This window comes from Sciurus carolinensis, chromosome 3 (genome assembly GCF_902686445.1).
Source record: "Sciurus carolinensis chromosome 3, mSciCar1.2, whole genome shotgun sequence".
Lineage (NCBI taxonomy): Eukaryota > Metazoa > Chordata > Mammalia > Rodentia > Sciuridae > Sciurus > Sciurus carolinensis.
Window position 1 is genome coordinate 56,247,945 of NC_062215.1, and position 17,599 is coordinate 56,265,543.

The following is a 17,599-nucleotide window of genomic DNA, read 5'->3' on the forward strand; positions in this document are numbered from 1 at the left end:
AAGCTCCATAGGGCAGGAATTGAGTGGACACAGTTTGCATAGATAAAAATTGAGGCAGGAGAAAGTTAAGAGACTCAGCCAAGGCTACCCAGTGTATCCATCAGCACAAGATAAGTTGAGCTGTGTTGACAAAGTAGGTGCTTAAAACAACAATGGTTTCTTTTCCTTTCATGTGTAGGTTGGAAAGAGGCTGTATTCATCGTGATCACTTTCATCTCAAAATGAAACTTCAAGGTCTGCCAAAGCATGGGAGAAGAACACAGAAAATCACACCTGATCTTAAACTTCTTAAACTTTTGCCCAGAAATGACAAGCTTCTGCTCATTCTTCATTGGCCAAAGAAGTCACACTGTCAAGCTCAACTTCAAGAGGGTGGAGGAGGGAAGAACCAGACATCTTGATGACCACTAGAGAAGTCCACCACACACAGCATGTGTAGGCCAGGCAAGGACTGAGCTCCAGAACCAAGAGAAAGAGGACCCGAGTTTGAACTCTGCCACTAACAACCTGCAAGGCCATTCCCTTTCCATCTGCAGTCTTAGTTTCCCCCTCTATAAAATCATGACCACAACCAATTCCTAGCTGGCAGGATCAGAATATTATGTGTTCAGTGCCTGGATCTCAGGAAGCTCAGCAGTGGCAGCTGCTATTATTCATATCTACAGAGACCAGGATATGGAGTTGAGGGGTCCTCCAAGTAGACAGGAGCAAGGATGCACAGAGGACCTGAACTCTGCCCCAACCCATCACCTACCCTGGGACCAAGGGGAGAGAGGCCAGGCACAGAGCTGGGGCCAGGAGCCCCCTCCCCATTCTCTGTGTATTCTCTACTAGGTATTTTTGGACTCACATGGGACCAAAATATGTATGAACCCCTCTGCATGCCCCCCGAGATGCATGGAATATTGGGCATTACAAATGGATTAAAATCTGATTGTAAATGGTGGGCACACACCTGTAATCCCAATGGCTCAGGAGGCTGAGGCAGGAGGATCGCAAGTTCGAAGCCAGCCTCAGGAACTTAGCAAGGCCCTAAACAACTCAGTGAGTTCCTGTGTCTAAATGAAATATAAAAAAGGGCTGAGATGTGACTCAGTGGTTAAGTGGATTCAAACCCCAATACCAAAAAAAAAAATCCAATTGTAAAAATTAAAACCATGGAAGTGTTAAAAGAAAATCAACCTGGTAATTTTCCTGAGGTACTCAAAAATGAAGGTATATACTTGATTGCCTCAGTGTTCCAGTAATATTACAGAAGAAATCAGAAATCCCAGAGTCCATCCCTGGGGGATAAGCTATGTATATTCATGTATAACCATACAAGGGGATCCCTTGCAACTGTTAAAAGAATGAAGTAGCTCAAGGTATTTGATGTGGAAGGATGCCCATGGAGAAAAAGAATAAGGAAGTCCCAGAACACTGTGGGGTTTTTTTTATCTCATTTAAAAACACACATATACACAATTGCACCTGCGTATTGAGGAATATGCAGCATATTGGTTAAGAGCTTAGGCTCTGAGGTTTAAAATGCCTACATTCAAGCTCAGGCCTCACCTCTTAGAAACAGTGTGATGTCAAGTGAGGAATCTCACCTCTCTGTGCCTCAGCTTCCTGATCTATGATGTAGGGATAGCCCATATCTGCCTTATGAGCTTGTTACAGGGATTAAACAAAAATGCTCAGCATGACACCTAGCATGTAACAAGCATTAACAAAGCAAATATACAAATAAACGTACAAGTACATTAAAATGTCTAAAAGGGCACATGTCAAAATGTCACTAAAAGCCAGGTACAGTGACACATGCCTGTAATCCCAGTGGCTCGGGAGGCTGAGGCAGGAGGATCAAGAGTTCAAAGCCAGCCTCAGTAATTTAGTGAGGCCCTAAACAACTCAGCGAGACCCTGTCTCTAAATAAAATATAGAAAAGGATTGGGAATTTGGCTCAGTGGTTAAGTGCCCCTGATTCAATCCCCAGTACTAAAAAAAAAAAAAAAAAAAAAAAAAAGAAAAGAAAGAAAAAGTCACTAAAGATTATCTCTACAGAGAAACTTGATAAGAAGAGTCAGAGGAAAACCCATTTTAACCCTGCACATATAATTTTATATGACCATCAATTTTATAAATTTACCTTATGTTAATAGTTCTAAGATGCACATTTTTCACACATCTTTGAAATTGGACATTGTGACTTAAAAGAATGGCATATAGTTATTTAATTGGCATTGTTTATTCTTTCTCAGAGGTATATAAAATAATGGTGCATCTTGGAATCAATTGTATTTTCAGTGAAAAATAGTAAAACCACCATGCATGCAGGGTTCATCTTTCCTGGGGCTTAGGCTCTGGTCACCAGGCACATATACCCTGTCCCTACAGAGCCTTGGGTGCTTGTATCAGCAATGCCCCTCCCTTGGTTTCCCCACCTGTACAATGAGAAACCTGACACAGACTGCCCCTTGAAACTCTTTAACTCTGACTGATGTTTGGGGAGTCCATCTGGCACACAGTAGATGTCAATAAAAAAGTGAAAGGCAGACAGTCTGCCCAACCAAGGTCAAGTGCCTATAACAGTCTTTGGAGAACCTGCTACAGCCCCAAGTCACAACACCCAGCTCTGAGCCTACATCCCAGAGCATAAGCAGCTCCTAGAGAGAGACAACAGCACAGATGACCCAGGAACACAGCCCTCGTGACTATTGCTCCTGCCCTGCCCACCACAAACTCCAGACTCCCAGACACACACCTAGCTTACTTAGGCTTTGTGGTTTGGAGTCAAGTAAGAAGAACATTCTGAGACACAGAAAGGATAAGGCCACAGGGAACACTGATGTATGTGTCACCTTTAGCTGCAAAGTTGGGTCTCCCCACACTTCCCAGAAGCCTCTTGAAGTTTCTGATCTCACCACCAGTGTTAGCAGCATGATAGATGGGTTCAACAATTTCCCACCCTTGGGCCCTGGATCTACCACTATCCAGATCCAGATGTACCATAACTGTCTTTTTAACATGAATCTGGGACTGTTTGCTTGTGCAATAAGACAAGAAAAAGAAATAAAAAGTGTATAGATTAGAAAAAAGCAAAATTTTCTTCTCATGCTTGTCTACATAGAAAACTGTGGGAGCCACCCTGTCTCTCCAGGTCTATCTACCCACTATCTCAGGTCCAGCGTGGTCTCTTAGGTTTTTTCCTGGGCTGGGTCTCCCTGGCATGGGCGTGGCCAGAGATCCTGGCTCAGATCGTTGGCTCCTTCTGCCCTCCTTCCCCATCTCAGTTCTGGCTCCCAGGGCCATGAATAGGCAGACTGGCAGACAGACGGATGGACAGGAGCCTTCTATAAATGCTCTGCCCCATCCCAGGGATCCCATCCCAGGGCAGCCAAATTTTGATCACTGAGGGTCAAATCCCCACCTAAAGGGTGCCACCACCCTGTGCCTCAGAGCATTGTCAGAAGGGAGAGACATTTTGCAAAGATAAAAGCCCTGGCACAGCAAAAAGAGGAACAGAGGCATTGGCGACTCTTCCTGGACCAGACCTTGAGCCAGATGGTGCCCAGGAGGAAGGAGTGGGGGACATAGCTGAGCTAGAACAGTCCCTGCCCTTGGGAGTGGCATCCCCAGGGTCACAGCCCTGCACTGCACCCTGCACAGAGCACAGGAGAGCAGAGCAGCAGGGCAGCCTGGCCCTAGTACCAAATTCCACACAGGCCATGTCTGTCATGGCAGGCCCTCAGCAGGTGTGAACCAAACCTCCCAGAGGTAGGGACTCTGCAGGTTGGAGAACCTGGCGGCCTTCCTGGGGGAAGGGGTGCCTCAAAGGAGGAGATGGGCAGCTTGCCAGGCTGAAGCAGGGCAAGGAGAGAGAGGGAGACATGGGCCACAGTCCATGGAGTATTTCTAGGGGAAGCTGGATCTAGAACTTTCTGTATAAGAATAAGGAGCCCAGTGTGTCAGGGCAAGGGAGGGTACATGGATGATTGCTGGGAACCATGGCTCTGGGGAAACTCAAAGAACACACACAATTTCCAGACCTCAATGGAGAAGCAAGTTCCTCTGAGCATGGCCCCAGGAGTGCACAGTGCTGGGTCTGCAGGTACGCCTGCTGACCTGCTGGTCCACAGGCCCATGGCTGTGACCCCTGCTTCAGCTCCAGGCCAAGCCCTGCCTGAAGCCCCATCCTGGTGCTGCATTTGAACAATCTGTGCTACAGAAGACGAAGGGGACAGGAAGGAGGCAAGGGTATAGTTTCAGGGTTGCTGGGCACTTTCTCTCTCTCTCTCTCTCTCTCTCTCTCTTTCTCTCTCTCTCTCTCTCTCTCTCTCTCTCACACACACACACACATACACACACACACACACACACATACACATATTGAAATAGCAAGTTTTACAAGCATGCATCTGGGTCTAACTCCTGGCAATAGAGTCGATGCATCTGAAATGAGGAGGTCCCAGGGCTCCCCAAAGGCAATTAGAGTCCCGTGCACAAGTGCACAAGCAGGGCCCAGAGCACACACATTTAGAATCACACTTCACTGCTCCTCACTTCTGCATGAAGGCCCCAGGGGTCCAGAGGCAGGAAGCAGAGTGTGGAGTTTCGTAGAGCCTGGGCGAGGCTCCAGACATTCAGGCAACTCAACTCTCGCTGATCTCCTCCTCCACGGATCCCACCTTCCTCCTCCCTCAAGGGAAGCACTGCCCCATTCTTACTGGCCTAATTCCAATCCCACCTCTGAAGTTTACCAATCAATTAGTGGTTTTAGTAAACAACACTAAATCACTCTGTGCCTCAGTTTGCCCCTTGTAAAGTGGGGATAATAACCATACTACACCAGATTGCCATGAGGGCTAAATGAACGAATATTTGAAAGGGTTTAGCCTAGTGCCTGGTACTCTATCAGTGCTATAAAAGGATTGATTAAATAATAAATCGTGATTATCTGAGAACATTTCTTTGGTTCTTTCATACGTGAGAAATTTCCAAGGACAGTCCCCTCTCCTTCCTTTTGGGATCCTAGGATGAACCCCTTCCTCTCCCTTACCCATATGCATGGAGAAGATTCCTCCCTCCTTCCTCCCGCTGCAACTCCTGTGGGGCTCTTACCTGTCCCCCAAATCTTGAGCTACGTAAGGCTAGGACCTGCGCTCTCTCTGCCTCTTCTCCCACCAGTCTGGGCCCCAGCAACAAGCTGCCCCTGGGCAGTCTTCCACCTTTCTCTTCTTCCTCTCCAGGCCTTTGTTCCCTCCATGAAGTCCCTGCTCTAACCCTATTTCCCAGGGGAGATCTCAGGAAGACTCCTCTCAAAGGAGCATCCCACAGGTCATGTCCTCAGACCTCCTCTCTGGGTCAGGGTGAGTTCAGGGACCAGAACAGTCCAGGGCCAGCCGCCCATGCTCAGTCTTGAAGGGGCTGCACAGTCACCCAGGGAGGGATGAGAGGACAGGAGAAGCCACTTCCAGAAAAAGGCATTATTGAAGGAAACCAGTGACGGTTGGGGGTTGGTTGCTATAGAAACAGTCCTAACTATCTCCTAAAATGCTAGATGTGCCACTGATGAGCTGTGTGCTGGGTTGTTTCAGGGGACCACCAGAAACCCTGGAAAGGCCTGTTTGCTGCAGTACACAGCCTCTGGAGATGACATCCTGGAGACTCCAGCAAAGAATCAGCTTCCAGGGGCAATGAGGCCGGTCCATTAGTCCATGAGGAACACACTCAAAGACTGAGACTGAGATTCAGGCTGCAGAATTATCTTAACAGCAATTCCGGTCCTAAGACTAGCCATGGCCCAAACATTGACTTCAGTCCTAGTCTAAACCTTAAGCTAGCCATAGATGGAGTCACAACCCTGGCCTCAGATCAAGCTACAATCTTGGCCACAGATGAGCCACAATTCCAGTTTCCAACCAAGTCACAAATCTGACCACAGACACAACCTTGACCTAGTCATAGACAAAGCAACAAGATAAGCCACAGGCAGAGCCTACTACTGGCCACTGATGGCACCCAGCATGGCCAAAGGGTTGCATGAAATATTTTCACAGCAAACCCTCTGAATTCTATACAACATGTTATACGATTGCCAGGGAATTCCACAGCTTTCACTTCCTTTCACCCTCTACCGTAGCCCCAGGAGGGTTTACAGTCCCTGTTTACAGATGAGAAAACTGAAACTCAGAGAAGGAAACTGACCTGCCTACTGTTCCAGGAGGAAGAGTATGGGTGGGCAGTGGTGAAGAGATTAGAATCCAAGCCTCCAACCAGGACCCAGCTGGCCAAATAGGTTGCTTTGGAAAAGATGTGCTTTTGAAGACCTGCTGGTATCTTATGAATATGCCATTTAAATACCCATTAATTACCTTATTTAGGAGATAATTAGTGATTAATAGTTTTGGCTATCTATTGTACTTCATTTGCTCTGCCAGTTAGGCTCCCAACAGTTCTGAATTCTTTGGAACAATCTTCCCAAGGCCCAGATGTCCCCACTATGTCCCACCAGACTCTTGCTCCATAAGGAGAAGGCTCTCCCCTCCCCCTAAAGGGAGCTCCCCAAGGTATCCACCACTGCGGCACCAACAGCCTCTGCCACCTGTGAGCTCCTCAGGAGGGCAACAAGGAGGACAGGGAAGACATGGGGCAGTCCTGAAGATAGGACAGAGGAAGGCGCTCCTCATCATCATCCCAGACCCACCTTACAGGGAGTGAACAACAGACTCAAGACCCAGGCACCAAACCAGGGGATGGGGAAGCTAGGGTGGGATTCTAGACATCCTTGGAGGATGCTTCAGGGTCCAGTAGAGACCACCACCTCAATGAGACCAGCCTGAAGCAACCAGCAGGGGAATGGAGTGGGGCAGCTCCTCACTCACCATCAACCCCAGCAAGGAAACGTTATCCCATATGGACAGTTTGTTTCACCTGCCACTACAGGATTCCAAAAATAGGGACTAAGGTTGCCTCTTCCCCCAGGACCCTCCATTTGGTGCCAAATCACAGTGCCAGGAATTGCCAGCAGGGCCCCAGAGGCAGGGCTGGGTAATGCTCTCATCACTATCCTGGATTATACTACACAAGAAGGAAACAAAAAGCAACAAGGGATAAACACCCCCCACCACCGCCAGGCCATAATGGGAAGGCTCAAAATAGCTCTTTTTTGCAACTCTGGGATGATTCCAGAGTTGCTCAGCTGAGATCAGCCTTGTGGGGGGTGAAGGGGAGCCACCAGGGCCAAAGGGAGTTCTGATCAAGGAGGGTGGGGATCTGGACCAATCCAGCAAAGGTCAAAGATGCGTGAGTAATGGGTGGCTGCTGACAGGCTCCTAGAACAAGCTCAAAGCCCTCCCGTCCTCAGTTCCTGTGTGCACACAGTCACAAATCCTACACACCTAAGTCTCTCCCCAAGAAGGGCAGGAGGGCAGGACATGACGTGCTCTGCAAATACCCAGAGCCGAGCAAACACGGCGTCAGCAGCAGACGGCTCAGAAGAGGCCTCTCGATCCACCAGAACTCAATGCCCCTCCCAGACAGAGCCCAGCGTGTTTCTATTTCTGCTTTCAACCCTTGTTTGGCATCCCCGGCTAACAGACGGCTACTTCCCCTCCCTCCAGAATACCAGGTCAGCTGGGAAGTGGAACACCTCCTTGCTGGCCTCTCCTGCTCTAGCTCTGCAAGAGAACAGACTGACCCTCCCAGAGAGAAATGGGACACATCCCACTCCCTAAGCCCCTTCCCCTGGCGAGTCTTCCTCCCAGCTCTCTTGCCCACCAGCCCTGGAAAAAGGCCTCATCAGCACACCTAGACCCAGAATTCTGGTTTCCAGTGGAAGCCAGATCCTGACAACCTCCCAGACAGCAGGTGGCACAGACCAACCCCTCTCAGCCCCGCTGGAGCCTTGAATGTGCCCACGCCGTCCCAGACTTCGGCCATAGACAGAGACCCACCATGCCACACCCTGCACCCTACACCCACCCTCAAAGCAAGCCCTAACCATGGCCACACAGGCTCTCAGCCTGGCCTCAGCCCAGCCCCATCCAAGTGCCAGTCTCACAGATGCAGCCCTCTGGGAGCCTGGAGGAAGCAGGCTGGCCTGCCTGACCCCCCTGATGGGACTCAGCTCCCACCAGAGCCAAGACTAGCAAAAGGCACATGACTCCCAGTCCACCCTCCCCACGCTTGTACCCCCGTGGGGGCTGGTGGCCACACAGCTGTGGAGGCCTCCGCAGCAGGCACACGTGAGACCCTGGAGGTGGCATTTACCTCCGGAGTGACTCACTAAGGCTCCCATTCGTTTGCGAAAGGGGGTGCAATTTAGCATTTTCTTTCTCTTTAGAAAACAAGAATTTTAAAAGAGAGAGAGAGTAGAGAGATTTAAAGGAGTGGGTGGGGAACTCAGATCTCATTTGATTTCCAAACTCATTTGTTATGCATTCTCTCCTCCCCCCTCCCACTCCCAGCCCTTCCCCTGGGGGCCCAAGCCACCCCCTTCCACAAGACTCCTGGCTGCACATCTGGGGATGGACTGGAACCCAGAATGCTAGAAGGTGCATGCTGTCCCAGGTCAGGTCCTCAGCCCCCTCATCATCTCCCACCCTTAACCACATGGCCAGGAGTATCAATGTGAGGTGAGAAATGTGAGTGGGGAGGCCCCTTCCTGGCACAGTGAAAGCTGCAGTGAGGGAGGCCAGGAGAAAAGAAAGAGCAGTGTTAGAGCAGCCGAAAACTCAAAGCTCATCCTGACCCCCAAACTCGTCTTTCCCTTTCCCTGTTACAAATGAGAAAACTCACCTGGGGGCAGTTCCAGGTCAGCCCGTGCCAGAGGCAGTGTCTGCTTTGTTGGACAACTTAACTTCTAGCAATGTTGGATGCAAGAGTAGAACAGACCTATGTGCTAATTCCAGTAATTCTCTGCCTCTGACTTTATGTGTGACTCTAGAGCCCGGCACATAGCCCTCCTGGCCTCAGTTTTCTCATCCATGAAATTGGAAGAACATTAACCCTACCTCAGAGATGCTGTCAAGTCATATAGGAAAGCATGTTGAGGGTTACTACAAGAGCCAGAGTGTTCCCAGGATGCTAACCCTGACCTGTCTTCCCTCCTGTAAGCCTAGCATCTCAGAGAATTCCCAGGAGGCATCTGGGTTCTCCTATGATGTTCCTACCCCTCAAAGCCTCATTGGCATCTGGGAGTTCACACTTCCTGCCCTTGATCTTAGAGAAGAACCCTTTGCCTTTCTGGTCTTGGTCTCCCAAAATGCATATTTAACAGGTGGACCAGAAGGTCTCTAAACCTTTTTAGCCATGAAATATCACAGTATGTTATGATGGATGTGAGGAAACATCAAACTTCTGGCCCATAAGACCCAGATATGGCCCCAGCAAGAGATGGGCAAGGGCAACTAGCCATGACCTCATATTCTGTGTCCCACTGCTAGACTCCCAAACACAGGCCAAGGCACAGGGGCTTCCAATGAGGGTGAAAAAAGAACGTGCCACATGCTGGAAGTAGGACCTCAGGCTGGATCATTCTTGCTTATGCAATGATACCACCACCAGGACAAGAGACTGCAAAGAGTCTCAAGCTGGGGCCTTCCAGGTCATCTGCTATGACAGGTAATTCCATAGGGATAGGCATTTTTGCACAGGAACATCTGACCTATCCAAGCTCCAGAATGTTCCCAACTACAAGGGAAGTCCAGGAAGGCTTTCTGGAGCCAAATGTTTAGGAAGACCTGTTATCTGCACTCAGGGCTTCCTGCTGGGTACCTGAGAAGTTGATTCTGCAGCTCCTGGCAGATGATGCCCTCCCTGAGATAGATAGGAAAGCCAGCCAGGTATCCGAGGTGTGGTAGTTTCTCAGAGTCATACCTCAACTCCCCTGTCTTTGAGACCAGAGAATTCCAGTCTGGTCCCTTTCCAAAGCTTCCAAATATGTCCTCCTTTGGAAGATCTGGCTTCTGGTCCCTGACCCAGGGAGCCACACAGCAAGAGGCTCAGGAGAAAGTCTGGCTTTGGGATGCTGTGAGGATACATGCCCACCTCCAGAAGGACCCCAAAGGAGCCCAATAGTAGAGCACAGTCCAGACCATGATGCTGGAAACCCAGGTTCAGGCTCAGTTCTACTATAACTTTTTTCTGTGATCTCGGGCCAATACCTAGACTTCCTAGACCTCAGTGTACCCTTGTTAAAAAGGGTTTTGAACAGGAGTATTTGGAAGCGTCCCTCCCACTCTGACACTGTAGGATCAGTATTTTACTGACTCAAATTACTAGGTTCAATGTTTTCTGGCTGCCAGCTCCTCCCCTAGAAGTGGAAGCCACACCTGGGAATAGCATAAACTGGTTCCTCCAGCCTGGGAGGCCCAGCCTCATGGTCTCCCATCTCCAGACTCTGCTCAGTCTCTCCAAACATTCCTGCCCCAGCCCAACAGTTTCCCAGACCCTCCTTGCTGCTTGCTCTATTCCTGCCCAGTCCAGAGAACAAAGGTCTCCTATTTGATTTGACCTAGGGTGACAGACACCCCTGCTGGTCACTGGGGTGCCGAAAGAGGGCCTCTGGGAGATACAGGGGACGGGAGGGGCAGGGTGCCTGGCAGGTACCAGAATGAATCCTAGTGGCTCCGCTAGGTTGGCCTCTCTCCAGCCTCCCAGGAACTCTTGTGAAGCAACTAGAGGGACCTGTCACTGTCCTCGATGCTCTTTGGAGCTCCTTTTAGCCCTCTGCGCTCTAGGAGCTAGGCACCACCAAGCCAGGCAGAATTCTTCCCTCAGGGGCACTTCTGGGGCACTTCTTGCTGCCTGTACCCCCAAGAACAGCCTTGCCACACATACCCAAATGCTCCTTCCCTTCCAGCCTCCTGGCCTTTGCTCAAGCCCTTACCCCTACCTGGAAGCATGGTCCTTACTGCCTTTCTGTCCAAACTCTGTGAGCCTTTGAGACCCCTCTCAGAGACATCTGGCTTTCACCGTTTCAACGAGCTCACTCACTGGCCTCCTCTGCCCCAAGGGTAGCCCTATACCATAAATTATTATTTCTTTTATAAATTGAGTCCCAAGTCCTCCCCATTCCTGGCCTCCACCTCTCTATCGCTGACTTGTCTCCAAGGTAGGTCTCCCTCCTCCTTTATCCACAGGGCAAAACCAAGGACTCTCCTTCCTTCCCCTCAGGACTTGACGGGATAGGGGGCACTATACTGATTCCTGAATGTTTATCTATAATCTATCCAGAGATCGGAAACTAATAACTCATTTAGATCTACTATATGCATATTTATCCCAACTTTTTTGGAATTTGGTTACATTTTCTCTTAAATCTGGATACTCCTAGCTATGAGAATGTCCTTGAACTACTTCTCATGATCTCCTAACAGAGCTGGTACATCCATGGCTGGATGCTCAGGTTGTATACTGCACAACTCCATTCACTAATCAATGTGATGATCTGGAGTCTTACCATGGTAGCCTTCAGACCCACACCCCATCTCTTCCCTCAGAAGGTGTTCCACTGACCAATTTTTAGAGGAAACTCCTCACACCACAGGTCAGGAAGCAGACCCCTCACTCCAGATTCCTAGAGCCTCCACTCTCAGTCTTCAGCCTTCCTTTATTTTGAACTACTTCTCAGAGTGAAGGCCTGGTCATTTTACCTATCAGTCTACCCATGGAGATAGACGGTAATGAATAGTCACCCTTCTCTGTAAAATATCCCTCTTTGGGCCTCAGTTTCCCCAGCTGAGGGACTTGGGCTCCTTATCTCCAGACTGCCTTCGTTCTAAAGCATATCCATCTCTTCTTCACTGATGTGGTCAGTGGGAGAGATGTGATTCCCACACACATACTAGTGTTCTCAATTCATGAGGTTTCAAAGCCTAAAGAAGAGACATTTATAAAATGCAAAATTGCCTGGAAGCACTGAGAAAGAGAAGAGTAATCTGATCTTGTTGAGATCTGTCTCAAAAGAGTCCTTGTGGGTGGCATCTGAGTAAGGTAAAGGGGATCATAGGCAGTTGGGTCCAGAGAGGTGGGGAGTCTGGGCTGCCCTGGGGGAAAGAGCCAAGCATGAAATTGCAGGAGGAAAACAAAATGTAAGAACAGTACAAGGCACTAGTGCCTGGAGCAGAGCAGTCTTCCCACCTGTCACTGTACAAATTCCCATGGACTCAGCCCAGGATGGAAGGACCCACAGGCCAAAGGAGAGGGCCTGGGACTGGCACCCCCATTCAGTAAGGGGGATGACCTATCAGGGCACTGATGGAAAAAATTCTTAGCGTCCAATAGACTTGGCCTTGAGTCCAGGCTCTGCCCAGACCCTCTGAGCCAACTTGAGGGAGCTATTTCTCCAAGTATCCATTTCTGGGTGCTTTAAAAGGAGGAGAGTGACATTTCCTACCTCCCAGGATCACTTTGCAGTAAAGGGCTTAGCACATTGCCTAGTACACAGTACAAGCAGTAATTGCTAACTGTTATTGCTCCTGCCTTGCCCTGGCAGGTGGTTTGCGCTCCTGATATCCAGGCAGTGCAACACACAAAGAGTGGGGCAGTGCATGGGGACACAGACCCTGCCCTGGGTCCTTTGTGGGGAGAAGAGGTGGGGAAGGACACAAGTTCAGTGGAGGGAGAAAGGAGCCATGGAACCTTTTCCAGCCTCCCTGGTGTCATCTCACTGTGCCTCCCTCAGGAGGGGAGAGGGAGGGAAGAGAGAAGGGAGGTGTTTAGATGTATTCTTTACTTGCTGTGTCTCACACAACCAGCCCCACCCTGACAGGATTCCTCAGGGACAGAAGGGGAGAATATTCTCAGGAACCTAAAATCATTGGCCCAGGGCATGCACAGGGACACTGGTGTCTGGCACAGAATCCCAGGCAGCATTCCAGGGGTGGGGAGGTTTGCATACAGTTCAGTGGTGTTCACACCTAGTGTGTGTACAGGTAAATTCAGGCTCATTCCATTACCGTCATCACTTATGGGAGGAGAAGCAGGGTTCACACCAGGCCGATGCCTATTCCCTGGGGAAGGCATGGCACCTGCCAACGTCACAGGTTGGGTGTGAGTTCATGGTATTTCTCACAGACCGGACTCACAAGCCAGGGCTGCGACCAGGCTTGCTGCCGCCTACCGTATGGCCGGCCCTGTGGGCACAAGCTCTCCTCAAGCGGGCCTCCCAAAGCACCGTGAGGCCCAGAGTGTGCAAACAGGGGCTAAGTGTGCTCTCCTCTTCATCCCAGCACCCAGCTCGGGGCCTGGCACTGAGCAGATGTTGGTGAATGAACGCCTGGCTGAATGAATGAACGAATGACTAACATCCACTCCCTCAAACCACGGGCTACATTGCCTGAGCCTGCAGGAGGGCAGCACCCATGGGACCCCGGAAGAGACTCCACCTTCGGACCTCCGCACCTGAGGCTGTGCCTCTGGGGGTCGGTGGGGGGAGGGGGCGGGACTGTCAGTGCCGCGCGGAACACCCCTCCTGCCTGAAAAGAAATCTGGGTCTCCGGACCGAGCTGGGGGCGGGGGTTGTCGCGTCCTGAATAGAAAGAGTGGCAGGACAGGGGGGCGCGTCCTGGTTTGCGTTTCGGGGCGTGGGTTGGATCTGCGGCCGTGGGACATCCCCTTCGGTCCCCGTGCAGGGGTCTACCCAGGGCCTTGGGAGGATGGTGACAGCTTCTAACAGCCGGACTGGACAGGGGTGCTGCAGACCTATCCTTTTCCAGCGGGCTACAGCGAGGGGGACGTGGTGTCCCACGAGGTGAGAGGAGGCGCAGGAAGGACGTGGGGCACGAGGAGCCCCCTTCCCACGCGCCGGGGGTCCGGCCTCGTCACTGTCCTCTCCAGCCCTCCCGGAACCTCCGCCCACCTGCGCGAGGGGCTCACCTGGGCCGGCAGCCCCTCCTCAAGACGCGCGGGTCCCTCCCCCAGGGCCACCGGCCCTGCCCTCCCGGCGCCCGCCCTCACCTGCACCGCCCGCCTTGGCCATGTCCCGGGCGGCGGGCTCCGGCTGCGCTGCCCGCGCTCCTCGCGGCTCCCGGGCCCGGCCCCGGCCGCCGCCGCGCCTCCGGCCCCGAGCGGACTCTGAGCGCCGCGCCCCGCGCCCCCGCCCCGCTCGCCTCGGCTGCCGCCACCGCAGCCGCCGCCGCCTCGCCGCTCCCTCCCGCTCCCTTAAAGGCGCCGAGCGGCGGCCGCGCCGGCCCCCCCGCGCTGCCGGGGAGGGACTGACGGAGGAAGGCGCCCAACGCCGCCCCCGCGGGCCCGCACCCCCTCCCCGGGCAGCAGCCGCCGCTCTCCAGCCGGCTCCGCTCCGGCCCGCGCGGCCACCGCAGCGCGCCGGGGGTGGCAGCCGAGGGGCGACCGCGACTGAGACCGGGACCCGCGCAGAGATCCGGAGCAGAGAATGAGCGAGAGACACGGATTCCGAGTCGAAGACACTGCGGTCCAGACGGGGATGGGGACTCGGACTGAGGGACCGGGACGTAAAGACCCGGAGATACAGCGCCAGAGAGAGACACACACATACTCCTAGGGCAGAAACACCCATGGGGGAGAGAAAGAAATTCAGAGAAAAAAAAATTCAGAGCAGACTAGAGACCCAGAGCCTGGTAGCAGGAGAGAGTGACAGTGAGAGGAACATGGGATGCAAGAGGCTCCCCTAGGCGATAGAGAAGTCACTGCAGGATCGGAGACAGAAGGGACCCCTGCATCAGCCCCTTCCCCCACTCCAGGGGATCCTAGGTCCTTTCCAAGGTCCAGCCTAGCCTCAAAAAATTCTGTGCCTTTAACTCTAAGGAAACATGTAAGACACATGCAAATCCCACCTGGGATTCCAGGCTGAGCTGAGTTCAAAGGGGCCCCAGGGGCCTGGCAGTGAACTGTAACCCCCTTCCACTTCCCACATCTGGGATGCAGGCATTCTAGCAAACAGGCCTCCTGGGGACTGGGGAGACATGGGTTTTGTCTAACAGCAGCAAGGGATCCACAGTCCAGCCCCCAACAGGGAACCTGGAGATGATCAATCATTTTTTGGTAATGCCCCTGAGGTGGGAGGCCCCAGGGGAGAACAGGCCTTTCCCTGACTGAGGAGGAGACCAGGTCTGTAGGTCCACAGAATGTCTGACCAGCCATTGGCAGGTCACAAGATCCCCCAAAACCAGCTGTCTGGCTCCCTGCTGCTCCTCAGAGGACTGTGCAACCTTACCAGAAACCTGCTTTCTTCCCAGCAATTGTTTTGGGCTAAAACCCAGAAACAATCTACAGCCAGGCATTGCTCCCCCCTCACCCCACTCCACCAGGTACATGAGCTAATTCTAACGCTGGGCTAACCATAATCCTGATTCTAGATTACCCTTAGCTCCTGCATGGAAATTGAACACAGGGCTCCAAGGGGCCTCAATGAACATTTAGTCTAGCACTCCCTCTGAGGCTTTGACTCCATCTACAGGATCCCTTTTACAGCAGTCCTTTAACTGCTGGTTGAATATATCCAAAGACTGAGAGTGCAATACCTCAAGCAAGAGCTCTTTGATCTTTGGATAGAGTTATCCATGGGAATGTACTTCCTCACTTGAGCCGAAATCTGCATCCCGTATGACCCACCCATGAGTTCAACTGTGCCTTCTGACACCTGACCAAACAAACAAACAAACAAACAAAAACCTAAGACTTTCTAGAGTCCTCTGTCCAAAGTGCCTCATGTGGCTTCACTTAGGATCCCCCAACCATTCTGGTTTGACAAGGATTGTCCTACTTTAGCTCTGAAAGTCTTGTCTCCTATGTCACCCCTCAGTCCCAAGAACTCTGGATCCCAAGCCAGATAGCAACACAGACTCCAGTAGGTATAGAATTCATAAACTCTGAAATCAGGAATCCAGAGCTATTCCCCAGCACAAGCCATTGATCACCAGCAGGGAGAGTGTGACTGGACCCCTGTAGCCCTTTCCCAGCCCTGGGGTGAGGGTTGGAATGGGAACAGCAATGAATATTTATTGGACAGGTAGTATGTTCTTGGCTTTGAATATATCCTGTTATTTAACTCTCAAGTACTCTCTGAAGCATATTGTATCCCCAATTTACACAGAGGGAAACAGGCTACAAAAGTTCAGGCTTAGGTTTCAGACTTGATCTCCCTCTACTTACTGCGCCTCATCATGCTCATCCTTCCTTGCCAAGGTGGGAGTTTCAGAGGCCTGAAAACCTGTATAATGTTCAGGCTTGGTCACCTGTTCTGTGGGTGCAGGATTGGATACAGTGGAGACCACTGACCACAGGAAAAGCAATAAATCAGCCACAGAGGACACATCTGGGCCTGACCTCCCTAGCCCTTGTCTCACAGCAGCCAACAAGGACTGCACGCTGTCGGCAGCCCAGTTTCCTGGCACAGCCTTTGTGTGTGTGTGTGTGTGTGTGTGTACACGCATCTGCATGAGTGCATGTGTGCACACTCACACACACAGACCTCAGCAAGCACACCCTATTTACAGATAATGTTCCATAGGTGGGCACTGATACTCCTAGTTACCACAGACCCTAAACTAGTGGCCTGGGGAGAGGATGGCTGGAGCAGTGAAGGGGAAGTGCCAAGTTGAATTTCAAAAAGCATCTCCTGAGTCCACTCATCCCATCCCATTTCTCAAGTGAGAAGACAATGGAGCAGACAATGGAGGGAAGAGAACCCAGACTCCCCCAGGACTCTTTAAACCTTCCCTGCAGTGCGGGCCTGTGTGAGGCCCCGCACTGAGAGTTGATGTGGAGTCCAACAGGGAGTGTGGCCCTAGCCCCCAGGGCAGCTCCTGACTGCACTGGCTATTACCAGCTGCCAAGGCAGTTCCGGCCCTCCCTTCAGACACAGCAAACACATCAGGACTCAAGGCCATTAGATTAACTGGTGGGAGTTAACTTCCTGCGTCACAAGGATCGTCCTTAATTGAAGAAAGGAATAACTAGCAATTTAGAGTCACTGACCTCAGATGCCTGGAGGAAGGAAGAGCAGGAGGCATACAGGGCCTCCTGGGCCTCCCAGTTCTCCCTGACCAGAGCGACTGTGTCCAGGTTGCAGACCCAATCCTTTCTCACAGACCTGGTGCCCAGACCCTTTTCTCTGACCACAGTTCATTCTACTTCTGCCTCCATGGTGACAAGCTGCTCCCAGGCCCAAATCCAAAAAACTGGACCAAATGGACAGGGCCCAATCCTGCCAGTTCCCATGAAGGACACAGGCACAGATGTGGACAGATGGGGTGCTTCAGGCAGGTAGGGAGTGGGAGCTGGTGGCAGGACAACTCCTCAATGTGACATACCTAGGCCTTTTTATCTGTCCTGGACAGATGGTGTCCAAACTCTTGGAAAGGTAAATGATGGTCTCTAAGAGCCAATATGGCCCTGTGGAAAGCCACTCGTGCCAAATCAAGCTCATTTCTTTTTTGGACACGGTTACAGCAACTGGTGGAGTTGGGCATTGCTGTGCCTGCTTGGTCTTTGCTTGGGCACAGCTGCTGCTCAACTCTCTGATGGCAACTTTGTGGACAGTAGAGATAATCAGGGGCAAGATGATGGCCTGGTCAAGTGACATGTCCCTGTCCACTCTTGGATGGACCCCAGTGGAAAGAGGCCTCCAGTG

General features: G+C 51.7%; 1 protein-coding gene across 3 annotated transcripts in view; it reads right to left on the reverse strand.

Annotated features, from left to right (window-relative positions):
- The window catches only part of Pitpnm3 (PITPNM family member 3), an 88,462-nt gene extending 74,392 nt beyond the window's left edge, over positions 1 to 14,070 (reverse strand). For all 3 annotated transcript variants that reach the window (XM_047545169.1, XM_047545168.1, XM_047545170.1), the window contains exon 1: positions 13,945 to 14,070. In XM_047545169.1, the coding sequence (XP_047401125.1) occupies positions 13,945 to 13,966 (22 nt within the window). In that variant the 5' untranslated portion in view covers positions 13,967 to 14,070. The remainder of the gene's footprint in view (positions 1 to 13,944) is intronic.
- Positions 14,071 to 17,599: the final 3,529 nt, after the last annotated feature.